Source organism: Carassius carassius, chromosome 46 (genome assembly GCF_963082965.1).
Source record: "Carassius carassius chromosome 46, fCarCar2.1, whole genome shotgun sequence".
NCBI classification, from domain to species: Eukaryota; Metazoa; Chordata; class Actinopteri; order Cypriniformes; family Cyprinidae; genus Carassius; species Carassius carassius.
In genome coordinates, this window is record NC_081800.1 from 23,473,241 (window position 1) to 23,494,773 (window position 21,533).

General features: G+C 38.0%; 1 protein-coding gene and 1 long non-coding RNA gene across 2 annotated transcripts in view; both read left to right on the forward strand.

Annotated features, from left to right (window-relative positions):
• LOC132129547 (protein-glutamine gamma-glutamyltransferase K-like) lies at positions 1-4,053 on the forward strand. The gene is made up of 13 exons (XM_059541175.1): positions 1-145; positions 474-862; positions 993-1,184; positions 1,315-1,566; positions 1,696-1,814; positions 2,015-2,122; positions 2,271-2,448; positions 2,536-2,674; positions 2,765-2,957; positions 3,048-3,201; positions 3,344-3,628; positions 3,791-3,955; positions 4,043-4,053. Exons 2-13 carry the CDS (start codon positions 475-477, stop codon positions 4,051-4,053), a joined length of 2,184 nt encoding a protein of 727 aa, XP_059397158.1. The 5' UTR covers positions 1-145; position 474.
• The window catches only part of LOC132129507 (uncharacterized), a 24,287-nt gene continuing 6,804 nt past the window's right edge, over positions 4,051-21,533 (forward strand). Inside the window, exons 1-2 of the long non-coding RNA XR_009428533.1 lie at positions 4,051-4,179; positions 4,394-4,763. This is a non-coding gene — a long non-coding RNA (uncharacterized LOC132129507). The remainder of the gene's footprint in view (positions 4,180-4,393; positions 4,764-21,533) is intronic.

Below are 21,533 nucleotides of genomic sequence, written 5' to 3' on the forward strand. Positions count from 1 at the left end.
AGATGGAGATGTAGTATAAATATCCCGTCTGCTGTAGAGACAAACTACAGAACGAGCCACAAGCTGGTTAAAGCAGGACTTACTGTTCACTTTCTGCAGCAGTTTTCAGTTCAGTTTCTCTTGAACAGACAAGGACAACATCCATGTAAGTAATCATCTCAGACATTGTTTGAAACTTTATTAAATTATTCATTTCTATTAGAAAGCTGACATCTAGAATTCGTAGGCTGTTTTGTGGATCGAGAGTTGGTTAAAAACTCTTGTACTGGTATGAACTTTATATAGATAAAATTTTTGGGAACAACCTAATGTTTCATGTAAGGATATGTTTTTGCTGTCTAGTGATTACAGCTTAAAAAGAAACTGGAGATCTGATTTCTAAGAACAAAGAGACCTAATTTATGAATTATTAACCATCTACTGACCAATTACAGATCACACTCATGACTCTCATTTCTTTCTTTTTTGCCCAGCATGCCTTTTGTATACAACCCATACAAAAACCTCTGCAGCGTTGGCCGTTTCCCAGCCATTAAACTGCAGGAGTACAACTGCAGGAAAGCAGCACACTACACACCGGTTCACACCAACCCTCGCGTTAACCCATGCACTACCCCTTATCATTACCCATATGTTAACCCTTGCATTGACCCATGCACTACCCCTTATGCCTACCCATATGTTAACCCTTGCACTACTCCATATGCTACTCCTTGCGCTACTTCATATGATTATCCTTGCGGTACTTCATACTCTAATCCTTACGGTTTTGTCACTCAATGTCATGATTATGACACAAAGGAAGTCGTCGTCAAGAATTATGTGGATGACTGTATTAGCACGCAAGTCTGTGGAGCAGAGAGTAAGAGTCTTCACATTTTCTTTATCTTTGTCCTGAAGTGTATGATGAGAAATGTGTTATTCTTACTCATAATAACTCAATTATTTGTTTGATAACCAATTACCTGTGTTTTGCTTTTTCATTTTCTCAGATGCTGTCCTCCGGGTGAGTAAAGTCGACCTTCTCAAATGCAGGACCGGACTGAATCGTCAGGAGCATCACACACATTGTTTCCTTGATGACCATCTCATCGTCCGCAGAGGACAGTGTTTCAACATGTGGGTTGATCTGTGCCGTCCTTTCAATCCCAGTTGTGACAAGCTTCACCTGGAGCTCAAACTAGGTTAGTTTTTAAATGATTCAAGACAACAGATGATATACTGTATCTATATATGTAGAGGAGGAACATGTGAGGAGCTGAACCAGCATTTCTACCGTCACTGGAATCTCTTGTTGTTTTGTATGTTTAACAGGTCATATCCCATCCATCCGGGACGGCACTTATGTGATCATTCCAATTGTGGAAGAATTCAAGAAAGACTGCTGGGGGGCAAAGATTGTGGAACGAGGCCAAAACCGAATCAAACTGTGTGTGCACTCTGTTCCGACTGCTTGCGTTGGACGATACCAGCTCAGTGTCGTGACACACTGTCCAGGAGGCAGATTCACTTTACCTTATGTTCCTGAAAATGACATTTACATGCTGTTCAACCCCTGGTGTAAAGGTACGTGTTTGATTATACTTTAAAACAACAACTGAAACCTAAATATGAAAATGTAATAGAATGATACAAGAAAACAATATTAACACTCCATGAAGCTTTTCCATTTAAAGCAAATGTTCTCTTTATCAGATGACTGTGTGCACCTGAGTGATGAGGCGGAGAGAGCTGAGTATGTGCTGAATGACATGGGCAGAATCTACTACGGAACTAAGCAGCAGATTGGCTGCAAAACATGGAACTTTGGTCAAGTCAGAGCCAAACTTTAATTAATATATTATGAAAGTTCAAAGATATCTACATGTTCATTATATGTTAGAGACAAAGGCACCGTTATGGTTTCAGTTTTTTCCTGACCTTCCCATACTTGAGATATAAAAGTGCACAATATAGCATGAAGGGGTTGTTTCTCAATATCTAATTTTCTTCCTCTGTGATCTGTGATTCTTAGTTTGAGAAGGGAATCTTGTCTGCGTGTATGTATGTGTTGGAGAAGAGCTGTACACCTTGCTCAGGGTGGGGAAGCCCCATTAACATTTCCAGAGTGGTTTCTGACATGGTGAGTCTTCATTTCCTTCTTATCAACACCCTGATTTCATTCGGAAATCCTTCAAAACGGTCAGATTTGTTCTCTTCTGAATGTGGTATTTCTTCACGAAGTTTACTGCATTCAAAATAAATTAGTTTAAATCATCTTTCCTTAACAGGTTATTGCCAACAAAGGCTGTGGTGTGCTGGTGGGTAACTGGTCACACTGCTATGGAGATGGAACTGCTCCTACATCCTGGTGCAGCAGCAGTGCCATCCTGAAACAGTTCTACAAACGTGGAGGAACGCCAGTCAAGTATGGACAGAGCTTGGCCTTTGCTGGAGTCACCAACACACGTAAGAGTTCCTGCAGACTGGATGAAGAAGAAAACATTTTGAAATCCTGATTGTAATTAACTCATATTCTTCTTCTCTTTCTCGTAGTGTTGAGGTGTTTGGGTATTCCTGCTCGTCCAGTTTCAAACTTCTGTTCTGCTCATGACACTGATGTTCATTTGTCAACTGATGTCTACTTGGATGAGAAATTTCAGCTGATCGATCACATGAACCGTGATCCAATCTGGTAAGTATCATTACCATTTATAATGTCACCAAGAGTTCCTCTGAATGTCCATGAAGTGTTTCTAGATCTTTCTTCTTCTCTTCCATGTAGGAACTACCATGTGTGGAATGAGGCCTGGATGACTCGGCCAGACCTGCCATCTGGTTTTGGAGGTTGGCAGGTGGTTGATTCCACTCCTCAACTGACCGGCCAGGGCTTCTTCCGCTGCGGCCCCACCTCTGTTGCTGCGATCCGCAGCGGGCAGGTCTTCCTGAAGCATGATGTGCCCTTCCTTTTCGCAGAAGTGCGTTATTTCCTTTAATTGACTATTGCATACAGTTTACATACAGCGATTATAACGACATATGACTTATGATTCCTGTTGTGTCTCTAGGTGAACAATGATAAGGTTTACTGGCAGCGGAGATGTGACGGGACCTTTGGTGTTGTTCATATTGAGAAGGATGTAGTAGGTCACTGCATCAGTACCAAGGCCGTCGGCTCAGATCAACGTGTAGACATCACAAATTTCTACAAACACCCATTTGGTAAAACCCACAACCATTTCACTTAAAACATCTGCTTCAGCCCTCAATACTTTGAACCATGGTGCTTATAGAAATTATTAACTTTGGTATCTCTCCTGCGATTCAATCATATGTGCATTTTACTCTATCTTTTATTGATCAGGTTCTTCTGAGAAGAGCACTGCTTTGGAAACAGCCCTTCGTCATGGCTTGAGAAGATGCACATACCCACTGCCCTGTCCTGAGGATGTTGTCTGTGAAGTCAGCCTGAAAGAGGATGGACTATGTGTGGGCAAGGATGCCTTGCTTTACATCAATCTTAAAAACAAATGCAGCTCACCTCGTAGCGTCACCCTCTACAGCCAGGCTGCAGCCACGTACTACACCGGAGTCAGGAAGACCTTCCTGAAGAGAGACCAGACATGCATTGAGCTCAAGCCCTCTGAATGTGAGAAATCATAAAGATTTAAAAGATAAAGCTGAATTTGAGAAGTGATAAAGAGCTGCAATACATGATACCACCCAGTTGGCCTTATGCAGCTTATGGGTAAAGAGACTTGTAATGAAAGCATGAGTATTAATTCAGTGTTTATCATTTTTGCTATAATAGGCAAACCTCTGGAATGGACCCTGAGTTATGACGAGTATAAGGAACACCTGGTGGATCACTCCTCACTGATGCTCAACCTCTTTGGACACGTGGCTCAGACGAAGCAGGTTCTGGCCACACAGTACAACTTCAGACTGCGCACACCAGATCTTGTTATCGCTGTGAGTTTAAAGTTAGAGTTTAACTGTTTAATCTTTTGATTGGTTGGAATTATTTAGTGTTAAATTGTGTCTTGTCTGTGGTTCTTCTCAGCCTGTATCTGATGCTGTCTTGGGTCAAGAAGTGCCAGTCAAAATCACTTTCCAGAATCCACTGCCTTGTGTCCTGAAGAACTCTGTATTCCGCTTTGTGGGACTTGGACAGCAGCATGCCAGAGTTGTCAACTATGGGTAAAATTGATTTAATTGCTCAAAAAATAATGAATAATTTTTGCATTATTCTATTTAATTTTTAATTAATATAAATTATGATTGCTGAAAATAATGGTAAACTCAATATTTGTTGCTAAACATTTCATCTAATTATTTAATAAAATAAAAAAAATATTTACAATATACATAGTATTATAAAAACATCTTTCTTTCTTTTTTCCTTCTTTCACAGTGACATTGCAGGGAATTCCACAGTGTGCCTGACAGAGAAGTTTATTCCCACGTGTCACGGCCCACAGAAACTTCTGGTCTCATTGGACTCTCCTCAGCTCACTCAGGTTCATGGATTCTCCAACATTGCTGTCAAACAGCATTGTTAAACCAATCAAATAAACAAAACAGAAGAAACGTCATGGCTCCATTGAATAGAAAGCATTCACACTGAAATGATTTGCAGAGTTAGATAACAGCTGTTAGTTTCTCTTAACTTTCAGGTTGTTAACCTTAAACGTCTCACAATGCATTTAATCATGATGTAGGACAATTGCACTAATGCTTTATGCAAGACATTATTGTCTTTTCATCTTTTCTGATTTTAAGTAGTCTTTCTGAAATTGCCATTTAGTTTGAAAGCTTATAAATGTAATTCTGAATAGTTATTAACCAGTTTTTCCTCATTTAAAAACTCAAGTAATTGTATCATGGTGTTGGTTACTCTGTCCTGTGTAGCTTCAGCTTCAAATAAAAATAAAAAAATCCAGCATACTAAACTGTGTCAGTTTGTGATATTGAGATGGATCTATTAAAATGAGGCTTTATTCCTCTTGTCATTTAAAAATAGTAATACATTCTTGTCTTATATACTTTCCGTAACAGAGAATTTTTAAATACTCATTTATCCAAACTTTTGCAGACTGCTTGTTTCTAAAATCTCAGAACATTAATATACATTAATAAACATTTGTTTGACCAGCTACAACATCAGTATAACAGTTACTACAAAATTACAATCCCTGTTCCCTGCATCTCCCATCTACGGTGACCCTAACGAGACATGGTCACTTCACTTAGTTTTGTTGTGGCCACAACATAATAACTCATGGGATCCTGATATGTCGTGATCATGAGATATTAATTTGAGGGAACGTCATATTAACTTGTGGGAACGTGATATTATGTCTTCTTATGTTGAGGGAACTACATATTTTTCTCGTGGCCATGAATTAAATGTAAACAAACCTGCATTACCATAGCAACCCGGCATTATCTGAGATGGATTCATAGATATTTTATTTTGAAGTTAGAAAGTATTATATTATTTATTATAGAAATTATGACATTATTAAATTATTATATTAACCATAGGTCTTGGCTATCAGACTAAATGCGGTAATCAGCATTCAAATGTATCATGAATAGATGTTACATAAAGTGCATAATATAAAATAGGCCTACAAGAAAACCTTTTTATCCATCCTACAGTCTTGTCTGTTCATTAACCCTCTGGAGTCTATTAACGCGTATACGCCTTATGAGTCATTTTCTCCTGATATCCCCAAAAAGAACTAAAATTACACTTTCAGTTTTGATCGTACAGATAAGAGCAATACATCAATCGAATCTGTAAGGGATCTAGTTTTTTTGTATACAGATATAATAACAACAAAACTTTGTGCATTTATAAAATAAAGATAACAAACAAGGTGTGCTGTCTGCAGCCTTTGTCTGCGCTGATCTTCATTTACGAACGCATCATTAAAATTAATTGTAACTCAGGGAATAGTCTTTTCCCCATAATATCTGTATATCATTTTACTTATTATTATAAGCGTATTATTATTGGTTATATTTTTTAATTTTTTTAATTAATTTTCCCCTTTCATTTCAGTCTCTTTACCAAACATTCTGAATTCTTTTGTAAATAATAGCCTACTGTAAATGTAAATTTACTGTAGAAATTTACTGTAAATTCGGCAGATAATTCGCCCTTTCACATCCGGGAGCTGCAGGAATATGGGATTTAAATCCTGCCATGATTCAAAACTGAAAATACAGTTCTGAAAGGTTGAAACTAAGTGTTCCAAAATTTCAAAATCTTACAAAAAAAAGTTTTGCAAGATCGAAAAATAAGATTTGCAAGCTTGCAAAATGTAAAAAAAATAAAAAATATCTCTGCAAACATTATGTTGTTTTTGAGATTTCCTTCTTCAGAACTGCAAAAAATTTTTTACGATGTTGCACAAATAATTTGTGAGTTTCAAATTTGTCAGTGTTCTTCCACTGTATTAGATTGTTTTCCAGGTTTGAAACCTTGTAAATGGTGATCTGAAAACTGGTGTGCGAATGTGTGAATTTTTTTATTGAAACTCTGAAAACAGAGCTTTGCAGGCTTGCTAAGTGTTAAAAAAAAATTACATCTCTTCAAACATAATTTTTTTTTTGAGTTTTCCCTCTTCAGAAGTGCAACACTCTTTTTTGTCATTGGCGGAGCAGTCGGTCAATCCCACCTTTCCAGTAAATACGACTTGTGATTGGACTGTACCTCAGCAGACAGCAAAGCATTGGCCAAGAGCAGAAGGCCCTCCCTCCAGGCTTTTTTTTTAGTTGCGAGGTTGCGAAGCTTCATTTTCGCTCAGTCTGAGTTTCAGAGTTTCAGAGCAGAGCTGCATGACAACGCTGCCACAAATCACGTGAGTCGCAAACTCGCAACTGAGTGGGCGTATCTCCGCAAAGTGGGTGTTGTAAACTCAGCTCTGAATAAATAGTCTGCGATAGGAGTGCAAATATAATGTAATGTAATAAGTTTTGCCCTTTCGAACCTCAGTTTTCAGAGTTTCAAAACTTTTTTTCACCTATTCGCACACCAGTTTTCAGATCACTATTTACAAGGTTTCAAATCTTGAAAACAAACTATACACTGGGAGAACAGTGACAAATTCGAAAATCTGAAAAAATGATTGCACAACACCATAAAAAAGAGTGTTGCACTTCTGAAGAGGGAAAACTCAAAAACAATATTATGTTTGAAGAGATGTAATTTTTTTACCACTTTGCAAGCCTGCAAAGCTCTGTTTTCAGAGTTTCAAAAAAAAATTTCACACATTTGCACACCAGTTTTCAGATCACCATTTACAAGGTTTCAAACCTGCAAAACAATCTAATACAGTGGGAGAACAGTGACAAATTATTTGTGCAACATCGTAAAAAATTTTTTGCAGTTCTGAAGAAGGAAATCTCAAAAACAACATAATGTTTGCAGAGATATTTTTATTTATTGTTTACATTTTGCAAGCTTGCAAATCTTATTTTTCGATCTTGCAAAACTTTTTTTTGTAAGATTTTGAGTTTTCGAACACTTAGTTTCAACCTTTCAGAACTGTATTTTCAGTTTTGAATCATGGCAGGATTTAAATCCCATACAGGAATAGCAGTAGAGCACAGAGGCATGATCTCCATCTGCTGTCAGTCGCTCACCAGCAGGTGGTGCAGGCGGCTGCTGATTAAGACCAAAGCAACAAGTGGATTAAGTAATAAAGTACCAAAAACTGATCTGCATAAATGGAGCAGACGCTAAAGAAAAGTTTTGACTATCGGGGCATGTGCAAAAAAAAGCCACCTACAAAGTCATTGTCTCATACGGCAGCGAGGCAGCAAGTTAAATATTGCATGTGATTTATCGTTCAGCCCTACAAATTTTCCAGAGGGATCAGGTTGCATTAATCTTACCCACAGCAAACAATTCTGGCATGCTTCAGTCCCAGACCCTCAGTTTTCACCTCGTGAATGTGTGCAGAGGTGTGATATCAAAGCGTTTGTCTGCGCTGACATCTGTGGTGCTGATGCAGTGACCAACTTATTGACTTATTGAATCGTGACTTATTTCACGATTACAATCGTCTGTCTGTACATTACATCATAATAAGTAAGTTAAGGGACATTAAACATTTTATTTCCTAATTTTACCGAATACTAATTAAGTTTTAGTTAACGTTTTAAGATAAGACATGACGTTAAAATGTCATGGACACACTTTTCTGTTGTATAAATATTTAATTTTTCTTTTAAAATGTAAACATGTACAATCTATTGTTGTAGGAAGCACAGGGGGATCCTGATGTTACTACTCAGTCAAGTCTCTGTTACACAGTTACACAAAAGGATCAGGAGACAGTTGTCCTGGGTGCATCAGCATTTTTTGAAGGTGTTCCACAGTCAACTCCAGTCAAACATAGCAGCAAAGAAGAGAATGAAGGAGTTGTGGCAGGACTCAAATTGATGCTTAAAAGTCCAGAATCAATTCCAAGAAGGACAGGTCCATCAACATCTGGGACATACATTGCCTTCCCCCCAATACGTTTCTATCAGTCAGTAAGTACTCATATGCATTTTGTCATGCAATGTTTTGCCCAGTTGTCGTGTTGTTTGGATTATGTTGTCAAACAGTGGTTTACATAATTACTTTTAGTTAAATTACTTTCACTTTAACCTCTACATGTATGTAAACATGTACTATTGCATTATGAATTGTTTTAGGAAAAACACCAAGGGATCCTGCTGTACAGGCTCAGCCAAATCTGCTTTGCACATCACCTGAAAAAGATCAGGAGAAAGTTGTCCTGGATATATCAGCACTAGAGGGTGTTCCAAAGTCAACTCCAGTTAAACATAGAAGCAAAGAAGAGAATCAAGGAATTATGGCTGGAATCAAGTTCACGCCTAGAAGTCCAGAATCATTTGACAGAAGGACAGGTCCATCAACATCTGGGACATACATAGCCTTACCCCCCATAAGTTTATATCAGTCGGTAAGTACTTAGTAAGTGTTTTATCATGCAAACATTTTTTTCAAGTTATGATAGTTATGTCAGTTGTGATATCTAAATATCTAAAAAAAATTCTAATTATTACTAGAAAAATGTATCTATGTGTAGATTATAATAATGTGTGATTTTACACACTATTTTTATAATTAAAAATTGTGATTACAATTTACTGTCTGTCACATAGGATCAGACATCACAGACTGAACTACAATCTGAAGATTGTGATCTCGATATCAGCATGCTTTCAATGCAATGTCCATCAGACAAGGACTCAAGTTTTGTTCCTGCCAGCTCAACATCATCAACGTCAACTACAACTACAGAGGACGATAGAGAAAATGAGAAGTGGAAGGAAAGAAAATGGATCGTAAACGAATCAAATGTGATGAAGATGTTTAGAAGATGTCAGGATTGTGGAGCACTAATTACTGGAACCGAGAAAAAATCCAATGGGAGCCGTATCGAAGTGCTGTGGGAATGCGAGAACAAACATCAGGGCCGTTGGAGTTCATGTGAAGATGTTCGGGGAATGCCTTTAAACAATCTTCTGGTTTCTGCAAGTGTCCTATTCAGTGGTGCAACTTATGTCAACATTGCTGATTGGGCTGCACTGCTGAACTTACAGGTGCCAAAGAAAACCGCTTTCTATTCAATGCAGTCTTCATACCTCATTCCTGCAGTTGATGCTACTTACAAAGAAAAACAAGCTGGGATTCTGAACGATTTACAGCTTCAAAATGCATTACAGAATGAGGTGCATTTATCTGGGGATGGGAGATCAGACAGGTAAATGAGACACCTTTCTTACAATAATTAAAAGAAATATGAAAAACAAAAAGTTTATTGTTTCATCTTATGTCCTACCTGCTACAGCCCTGGTTTTTCAGCAAAATATAACACATACAGCCTTATGGATGACACAACGGATAAAATTGTACACTTTGAGTTGGTGCAGGTGAGTGTACATGTTGATATATACAGTATAAAATTATGCAAAGTTTTAATTAGTAAACACCACAAATGGTAATATACTTTGTAAAGTAATGTACAAACATACAGAATATTATACTTATTACACCCTAAATGAAAACACTATAAAGAAAGACAAAACCTGTTTATACTTAATATAAAGAATATATTTGTTGTGTCTTAAATTTTTTTAGGTGACAGAAGCATCTAGCTCAGCGGCCATGGAGCCCATTGGGTTTAAAAGAGGCCTAAATCAAATTTTGGAGAAAGGCATCAAAGTAGATGTGTTGACCACTGACAGATCACCATCCATAAGAAAGATCATGCGGGAGGATTATCCATTAATTCACCATGAGTTTGACATTTGGCATGTGGTGAAGGGTAAGAAATTGTGTCAGATAAAATTTAAATCTGTAAATGAACTACACTGTTTTTAATTTTCAAAATTAGTTTGAATGTGAACCTTTACTCAAGGATTACTTTTAGTAATTAAAAAAGTACTTTGTATATATACATTCAATTATATTTTGTGTAATTACCGTATCAATAATGTTTTCTCAGGGTTGCTAAAGAAATTACTGTCCTTGTCAAGATAGAAAGACAACAGAGATCTCCAGCCCTGGATCAAGTGCATCTGCAACCATTTGTGGTATTGCTGCTCTAGTTGTGGAGGTGACCCTGAAGTAAGTTTTAATTTGTACACCATATAACATTACAAAGATGATGTAGATTTAATTAAAATTAAATAATGAATTGTTTAACTCATGTTTTGTAGGACTTAATCTGGAAATGGAAGTCAATACTTCATCACATCTCTGGGGAACATAGTTGGACCGAAGATGGCCTAGAACAGAGATGTCTCCATCCTGCCCTCAATCCTGACCAACAAAGACGGAAGAGGTGGATTATGAAAGAGTCTCGTGCATACCATACGCTGGAGAAAATAGTTCTGGACAAAGGTATTTTGAAGGACCTGCAGCAAATGTCCCTGTTTAAGCATACAGGTATGTTACACCAATATCACATTGTGTGTATATATGGAAAGTGATTATTTAGAACACCAGACTAATTATGTTTCCTTATTTTACAGGCAAGCTTGAAGTTTTCCACTCCATGCTACTTAAGGACTGTCCGAAGAACTTGCACTTTCATTACTCTTCCATGTTTGCACGCACACAGCTTGCAATTATGGATCATAATGAAAATGTACATCGCAAACAGGCCACAACCACCTCTGGTAAGTAAAGAACATTACAACAACAAAAGTTTAAAACAATAGTGAATTCCAAATTATGAAATTTAATGCAAAGTGCTTTTTTTTTTATGGGTCAGTAGTTTAACATTAGTCTAATAATATATAGTACAGTAACATGTATGTCTTGTTTCTTTCTAGGAGTACAATGCTACAATGTTGTGTTTCCCAAGCACTCCAAGGAGTGGGTAGCTAAGAAACTGTTTGAACCAACCACACAAACATTTAGAGATGAACTGGTTAATGTAGTTCTGGAGTACCGTAGAAACCCAAACATTGTTGTTCCAGACGAGTCATCTCAACTCACTGTTCCCACATTACCAGCAAACATTGCACGAAAGCCAAAACCTGCCAAAGAAGATGCCATTTCAAAGCACCAGTCAAGATTTTCTAAGTAAAGGCTCTACACAATGCTTTACATAGACTCTTGTGCCTTAGTGGGAATTTAATAAAAGAATTATTGGGCACTGTTTATTATCTTTTTTAGTTTAAAGTTATTTTTATCTAACATTTCCTTGTTTTTTTAATTATATGTCATGTTACATTACTGTTGTCTTGAAGAAAAAGCATTGATGTGATAATAGCAACAGTTTAGAAATTAAAATCAGTAACATTTCTTTTTTTTAAAAAGTATGTGTAATATTATTTATTTCTGAACTTCAAAAGCCACACAGAAAATTTTAAAAAATTTGTATTTACAAAAATTGAAACAAATTTTGTTTACCAGTTAAACACAAAATAAACATGGTTGAATCAATGTAGTTGTTGAATTAAACATCACAGGAAACAAAGTATATGAAATATATGTATTTATTAAAAAAAAATAATGTAGTAGGTAGCAGACTTGTACAATACATCATGGCAAAGGCATCATGTGCTTCTCTGAAACCCACATAGGATCCAGACTGGGATGGGTATTTTTCCCTTATGGCTTGAACAACACAGGAGGGAAGAACTTTACGGTTTCCTCTTCCTAGTTTTTCTCCTTTCAGCATCCATTCAAGCACAACTCGGTATGATACCAGACGAAATTGACTGTAAAATAAATGCAATTTGTGAATAACATAGATCAGCCGCACCTGTAATAACATATTACTTGCACAAAACAAAACTTACTCCACCGTTAGTCTGCCCCCGGTTCCTTCAGGCCTTGGACGACGTCTCCAGTTTATGCGAGGTAAACGGAAGATAACTTCAAGAACACTTTGGCTCAACAAAGGCGGAAAGCCATCATCTTCTGTAACACAATTGGACTCAGTCATCTCAATAGCGGCATCAATGGCTTCCAAAGTTGGCATTCCAGTTTTCCATTCATGGCAGCAAACACTCTCGACCTCTGTTGGCATGGCCTCACATCTCCTGCATGAGCACCACCATGTCTCCCGGACTCTCTGTCTATTTGAGGCTGTTAGTTGTGCCACTGCTGATGCAGCCGCCTCCATATTCCTGAGTTCTTCATCACTGTACTCCGGTTCAAACAGATAGGGCTGAGCCAAAAACTGAATATCCTCTTCTCTAATATCAAAATCCTCCGACATTTTCTTTTAAATACTCTTTTATATAACTCTTCACGGAAATCCCGAGTTTAGTTTTGTTTTGCTCTGCTCTCTGGCTGCGCTGGCGCGTTCGTTCTACGTCACGGCGCTTCCTACGATACGCCATACGTCATACGCCGACATCCTTCTCCAGTGAACGCGCGTCGACCGTGGCCGGAAGCCAGATATTTTCGTTTATAAAGTTTAAAATATGTATATTTTTACGACAAAACCGCACGGATTACCATCAAGAGGCCTTCGTTTACCCCCCTGGAGCCGGATGGATTACTTTTGAGAAGGATGCATGCACATTTCGGAACTTCAAAGAGGTGAGCCCCATAGCTACACATTATAACCACTGAAAGATCTAAAACATTTTCTAAAATAACTGAAAATGTGTTCGTCTGAAAAAAGATTGACATATGCATCTCGAATGGCTTGAGGGTGAGTAAATCATGGCTTGAATATCATTTTTAGGCGAACTATTCCTTTAACCCATCCGAAGTGCACACACACACACACACAGAGCCATTTATGCTTCGGCGCCCGGGGAGCAGTTGGGGGTTCGATGCCTTGCTCAAGGGCACCTAAGTCGTGGTATTGAAGGTGGAGAGAGAACTGTACATGCACTCCCCCCACCCACAATTCCTGCCGGCCCGGGACTCGAACTCACAACCTTTCGATTGGGAGTCCAACTCTCTAACCATTAGGCCACGACTTCCCCATGATCCTGGATCAACATTATTGTCCAAAAATAAAGACTTAACCCAATCCCTATCACCTTTGAAAAAGTAACTTAGTTACTTTACAGATTACTTGATTTAAAAAGTAACTTAGTTACTTTACAGATGACTTGATTTTAAAAGTAACTAAGTTACTTTACAAGTTACTTTATTAGCTACATTCATAAAAAATATTAGATTTCTCTCCATCACTGCATACTCCTCGTCCATTTAAGAAGAAAAAGCTGTTCTGTGAGGCAGCGCGGCATTGACAGTGGTAGGGATCTTGTTTATTATGGCACGAAACGAGGGCGATCAGACGTATTTAATGGCAGCATTTCTATGGCGTGCGGCCAGGTCCAACAATAAGGCTACTGACTTGTCGCGGGAATTGGCCGTACAATTGCCAGTAGCCACTGAGTTTACCACTGATAGTCCGGCAGTGCATCAGTATACATACTCACCTCACACAGCGAAAGGACTCACTTTCCTCAGCGAACGACTCACTCATGCAGTGCAGTGTTGCCAGATTGTAAATGCCCAAGTATCTTACCAGAAGTTCAAAATGATCGTATTTGGGGAAAAATTATTGTAAACGAGTGAAAACAGTTATTTATCTATTCTAAACCAACAACATTTTGACACGACCTGCATATTTCCACAATAAATAACTAGCTGTATGGTTGGACGGAAGCAGTGTGACAAAATACTATCCCATTATTTTCAATGACTGTCTGTGTCGCGGCACATATTAAAACATATTAAAATGATTTTTAACACTTGCTTTGTCTCGTCCAGTGAAGAAGGAATTTAACTGTTGCTGCGTGGTGCAGTTAACTCCACATCTGAGCTGCTGTCATTGGAAGACTGCGTGTTGCCAGATGTTGAAGGGGTTCTTGCTGTCATGGACCGCAACAAAGTGCTCGTTGGCTTTAAAGCAGGGCACCCTCCTGCATTCTTAACACACCCTCAGATGCACACGAACGCATTTAGAGTGTCTGAAATGAGCCGATTTCGTGTATGAGTATAGAAGCCCTATGACTGCACCTACCATCATTTGAATTTTCATAAAATTCTGAAATTATCGTACATTACGGTATTTTTTTCATTATTGATCGTACATAGTACAGAGGTTAAAATTATTGTACAAATACGATAATTATCGTACGTCTGGCAACACTGATCCAGCGAACGACTCACTTTCCTCAGCGAACGACTCACTTTCCTCACGCAGCTAACGACTCACTTTCCTCAGTGAACAAATCACTTTCCTCATGCAGCGAACGACTCACTTTCCTCAGCGAATGACTCACTTTCCTCACACAGCGAACGACTCACTTTCCTAACGCAGCGAACGACTCACGCAGCAAACCACTCACTTTCCTCAGCGAACTCACTTTCCTCAGTGAACAACTCACGCAGCGAACTACTCACGCAACGAACGACTCACTTTCCTCAGCGAATGACTCACGCAGCGAACGACTCACTTTCCTCACGCAGCCGGCAACTCACTTTGCGCAGCCGGAGACTCACTTCCCTCACGCAGCAGACCACTGACTCTCTCTTCATGTAGGGACCGAATATTATAATTAAAGTGACTTCTATATCCAAAAGAATATTTAGATATAATATTTAAATATTCAAAAATTTGTACATTTAAATATGCAATGGTTAACTTTTTTTTCTGCAGTCACTAGGCTATATGTACTGAATCATCTTTATAAAATCTATATTTTGTAAAAAAAAAAAAATAATAAATAAACCTGAATTATAATCTAAACATCTGTATTTTCAGATGTTCAGATGCTTGGTCCGGTAGCTAATTTTACATAATTACAAAATCATAATTTTTAAAAACGTTTTATTGAGAATTTGGCCTTATTAAATGAAACTGATTAATATATAATCATATATATAATAATATATATATAATATATAATATAATAAATATTTTGCTAAATGTGATTTTGTGCTGGTAGTAGGCTAGTGCTGACACCTGGTGTCTGGTTTAGGACTTTCATGGATAAATAATGATGACAATAAAACCGCCAGTAGGTGACAGCAAATCCATGGTTTAAGTATTTATTGAATCGTTCAAATCAAACTTTTCGTTCAAAACGGCTGATTCCATTACTATATATTACAATATTCCATCACTATATATTATAATAGTTTATATCATATTTTTTGAAACATTATATATTTATCAGCCTACTTATTTATGAAATTGTATGAAAATACAGATGTTTAGATTATAATTCAGGGTTTATTTTTTATTATTTTATACAAAATACAGATTTTTTTTAAATATCTCAGTACATATAGCCTAGTGACTGCAGAAAAAAAAGTTAACAATGCATTCATGAATTTGCAATAGGCAATTATTTCATTTTATTGAAATGTATACATTTTTGAATATTTAAATATTATATCTAAATATTCTTTTGGATGTAATATAGAAGTCACTTTAATTATAAAATTCGGTCCCTACATGAAGAAAGAGTCAGTGGTCTGCTGCGTGAGGAAAGTGAGTCTCCGGTTGCGGAAAGTGAGTCGTTCGCTGCGTGAGTCATTCGCTGAGGAAAGTGAGTCGTTTGCTGCGTGAGTCGTTCGCTGCGTGAGGAAAGTGATTCGTTCACTGAGGAAAGTGACGCCTGTTTCACATATAATCCGTCTGCAGTGCATCTGCAGTCCAAGTGCATTACGTAAGTGGTGCTGCAGCAGCACGAACTCATTGTGCTTTCACACAGGACGCGTTTGCAGTCCTCTACTGTTCCGCGGCTGTTTAAGCCACAAAAAACAACATTTGTCCATTATTTTGATATCAAATCATGTAAAAAAGAAAAAAAAAATCAAAAGCTTTTTCAGCATTGTGATACTCTTTCATCACAGTACAGTAACAATCTTTCATAGACATATTTAAATTCAAATATAAACAACGTATTACTCATGCATTTGACTGCTAGGTTTTTATAAAAAGTTGCTGAAACAAGCTGCAACACATTTAAACACATTAGCTTACTTTTCTTGTTAGGATATCACAAACATTTAAAATTAAAACTCACCACTGACAGAAACAGTCGACTCTAGTGCCTTTTGCATTTAAATCTTTATTACACGCAATCCAACGGGTCTTAAATCACTTTAAAAGTGCATATATAATGTTGCCTTGTTTCTCTAAAGTTGCTCTTTTTCTTGTTTTAAATCTAGTCAAAACCCATGTGTTGCGTGTGAAACACAGTAGGCTTTAATTAGTATACATTTATTGTGAAATGACTGCATGTTCATTTTTACCGCAAACAATGCGCTGTCACTTTAATTCAGCGCATGCAGCACAGCAAAAATAGACATGGTACGTAAACGATCGCTGCACTGCTGCAGACGCACTGCTCCTGGAACGCATTAACGGACCGCAACTTCGTGCAGTGTGAACGCTGGAATCCGTTAACATGGGTGCATAAAAAATTAAAGGAACACTCCACCGTTTTTTGAAATAGGGCTTATTCACATTATTTCCTACATTTAGATAGTTGGGCAAATGCATTTTTGTGTCAGTGCATGCATTGTTTTAGTTTGACTGTGTCGGCGTTAGCTTAGCTTAGCACAATGAATGGAGTCCTTTGTTGCCAGCTAGCATGGCCTGAGTAAAAGTGATCAAAAAAATTAAAAAAAACCCACCTAATTACTTCTTGTGGCCTGCGTATTCACAACGAGTACAAATAGCGATCCAGATTAACACTAGGCGATTTCCTAGGCAGATATTGACTTGGGACTATATTATGGGGAAGCACAGGCGAAGCACTGCTGCTTAGGCGAAGCACTGCTACTTCGGTGCAGAGATATCACGCAACACATGAAATCCCACGAATTCCGTCAACATAGCGGCGTGTTTTGAGAAGTTACAGCAAACATGGTTATTACCTGCATAGCAAAAGGTTGTGAGAACAAGCAAAGGACATACACGAATGTAATGTTTCACAGAATTCCACCTAATGTGGAACTGAGAAATAAATGGCTAGCAGCTCTGGAGATCTGTAGTTCAACGCCTCTCAACAAAATAAAGCAGTATCATGTTTGCGAAGAACATTTTGCACCAGAGGACTACTTTGAAAACACAGGAAGAACAAAGTGCACATGTAAGTTGTCTTTTATTTCTCTTCCTATATAACCTATATTGCCTGTGAAAACATCAACTCTATGTGAATACAGCTATAATATGGGTTGATCTATACATGCGTCATGATTAAAATAATCACTTACTCTGTGGACAGCTGTCCATTTGGTCCAGTCGGCGTGGGGCGTTTTTTCCAGTTCACTTTGTCACACCGGAAAAAAAATCGAGTACTGCAGAATGGATCAGCGCCGTGAAATCCTTTGTAGATGTGACACAACTTCGGGCACGCTCATCTTGATCTGACGTGTTGAGCCTGGTCATCAATGGCAAAAACATGTCCCACTCTCTACAGCATAGACACTCTATTTCCGTCGGCATAGATTGGCATATTCCCCCACATTCACACCACCAGTTCATGTTGGCTCTCATCACGAGCGATCGCAACCTCCTCCTCCTGTCGTTCTATTTCCAAAGCACGCAGCTCGTCTTCTGTAAACTCTGGTTCAAATAGGTATGGTTCTGGTTCTTGACTGTCTGAGAAGTCACCCTCTTCGTCTCTCTCAAAATCAGCCATGTTCATCGCCATTCGTGTACTGTAAGGAAAATAGCCAGGCAGCTACTATTCACGCCGGTATGTTGACGGAAGTCGTGGGATTTCATGTGTTGCGTGATATCTCTGCGCCGAAGTAGCAGTGCTTCGCCTAAGCAGCAGTGCTTCGCCTGTGCTTCCCCATAATATAGTCCCAAGTCAATATCTGCCTAGGAAATCGCCTAGTGTTAATCTGGATCGCTATTTGTACTCGTTGTGAATACGCAGGCCACAAGAAGTAATTAGGTGGGTTTTTTAAATTTTTTTGATCACTTTTACTCAGGCCATGCTAGGCAACAAAGGAGTCCATTCATTGTGCTAAGCTAAGCTAACGCCGACCCAGTCAAACTAAAACAATGCATGCACTGACACAAAAATGCATTTGCCCACCTATCTAAATGTAGGAAATAATGTGAATAAGCCCTATTTCAAAAAACGGTGGAGTGTTCCTTTAAGCAACGCATACGCACGGCAGACGGAGTATGTGTGAGACGGGCGTGAGTCGTTCACTGCGTGAGGAAAGTGAGTCGTTCGCTGAGGAAAGTGAGTCGTTTGCTGAGGAAATTTAAGTGAGTCGTTAGCTGCGTGAGGAAAGTGATTAGTTCGCTGAGGAAAGTGAGTCGTTCGCTGCGTGAGGTGAGTGTGTATATACTGATGCACTATGGAAGCGTATGGGTAGCAATATTCAATTTGGGATGTAATATGCAAAATGACAATGCAATATGTAAAATGACAATGTATTTCTGTATTTACATTTTCCAATACATTTGTGCAACGTTTGGTGCAAAATGAAAATGAAATTACATAATTTTCATTTGCCATTTCATACACCAGTTTTAATATGTAAAATGAAAACTAATTTTAACGCTTTATAAGTTGCAAAATTAAAATGAAAATGTATTACAAAAATGATTAGATATGTATAACATGTTCAAGAAAAAACTGTGGCAAAATTATCATTCAAATGCTATTTTTCTTAAATGCATTAACACTCACAGTCAAGACACTTACGATTGCATTTTCATTCAATGTCCCGCAATGAATGTAGCAAAATTCAATGTGCACATTGAAAATGCATTCCGAGCCGATCACGTGTCCACCCCCTCCCGCCATGTCAATCACTGCGTGAACAAGGCGGGGCTTGCAGAAGGTCAGAGACTCAAATCTCAAGAAGAGGATTCAAGTGAGAGAACATGGACAAGACAGTTGGTCTGTGTACGTTTTGATCATTTCGTTTTATGGCTTCAATATTTCATTCGCACTTGTGGGCGGAGCTGAAACTCTGCTTTTTATCTGATTGGTTGAATCGCTCCACCTTCAGCTCGGTCTTTTCATTCTTTCAGACAGAATAAGAGTCAGTGCGAGTGAAGCACTGTAATGTCTGAAACCACCGCTCACTGTTAATTAGCATAATATTTGAATCAGATGTAGCTGGGCACATAATTCGTGCTGCTGAGACCTGCTAATTATTTCTAGGTTGTAGTATTGTATGAATATTGTCCCACTGATAAATTCAGTGCAAATAGTTCTGTCTCTTTGGATAAAAGTGAAGTGGAAATAAAAATCAATAATAGACTGAACAGTTCCATGTCTGTAACATTTACCACTCTCATATTTTAAGTCAAAAGGCACTAGGTATGTGTGTGTGACATTAATAAATAATTGTAAAAATTAATATAGGTACATTTCTGAAATAAAAATAGTAAGATTAGCCCTATGCTGCTCAGTGCTCCTGTAGTCTACCCCAGAGCGCCCTCTCGCGGCTGTAGACGGTAATGTTTTCTCTTGGTTCTGAATAAATGCGACTTAATAGTCTTAATAGACTTATATATGTTTTTTTCCTCGTCATGACGTATTTTTGGACTGATGCAACTTATACCGAAAAATACGGGTAACATATTTTTATTATTATTATTATTTATTATGAGAGTAATTGACACAGACTAGAACTTTAATGTTTCACCAAATTCAGCTCAGATCTTCAGACTCGTCTGAGTCGCGTTGCTGTATAACTGGCCAGACTTACCTTCCCAAAAAATCCTATTTAATTTTATTTCATAAATTGAACTATATTTATTTCCACTTCACTGTTATTAAATGTAAATTTAAAATTAAATTTAAATTAAATTTATGCATTTAGCAGACGCTTTTATCCAAAGCGACTTACAGTGCATTCAGACTATCAATTTTTACATATCATGTGTTCTAGGGGAATCGAACCCCCAACCTTGCGCTTGATAACGCAGTGCTCTACCAATTGAGCTACAGATAACAGTGGGACAATATTTATACAATACTATAACCTAGAAATAATTTAACGGGTCTCTTGCAAGTCGCAGCAGCACGAATTATGTGCCCAGCTACATCTGATTCAAATATTATGCTAATTAACAGTGAGCGGTGGTTTCAGACATTACAGTGCTTCACTCGCACTGACTCTTATTCTGTCTGAAAGAATGAAAAGACCGAGTTGAAGGTGGAGCGATTCGACCAATCATATGAAAGGAGCGCTTCAGCGCCGCCCACAAGTGCGAATGAAATATTGAAGCCATAAACCAAAATGATCAAAACGTACACGGACCAACTGTCTTGTCCATGTTCTCTCGCTTGAATCCTTTTCTTGAGATTTAAGTCTCTGACCTTCTGCAAGCCCCGCCTTGTTCACGCAGTGATTGACATGGCGGGAGGGGGCGGACACGTGATCGGCTCGGAATGCATTTTCAATGTGCACATTGAATTTTGCTACATTCATTGCGGGACACTGAATGAAAATGCAATCGTAAGTGTCTTGACTGTGAGTGTTAATGCAATTAAGAAAAATAGCATTTAAATGATAATTTTGCCACAGTTTTTGCTTGAACATGTTATACATATCTAATCATTTCTTTAATACATTTTCATTTTAATTTTGCAACTTTTAAAGCGTTAAAATTAGTTTTCATTTTACATATTAAAACTGGTGTATGAAATGGCAAATGAAAATTATGTAATTTCATTTTCATTTTGGACCAAACGTTGCACAAATGTATTGGAAAATGTAAATGTAAATACAGAAATGCATTGCCATTTTACATATTGCATTGTCATTTTGCATATTACATTCCAAACTGAATATTGCTACCCATATGCTTCCATAATGCACCACCGGCCTATCAGTGGTAAACTCAGTGGCTATTGGCAATTGTACGGTGAATTCCCGCGACAAGGCAGTAGCCTTATTTTTGGATGTTTTATGATAACACTTTGTCGCCGCCAGCACAGAGTGTACAACGGACCTTAATGTTGTCATCTTTTGCTGACACTAACTCAAAATAGTGACTGTATCTCCATCTAGAAAACGCACATCTCTCGCCCCCTCCATTCTTTAC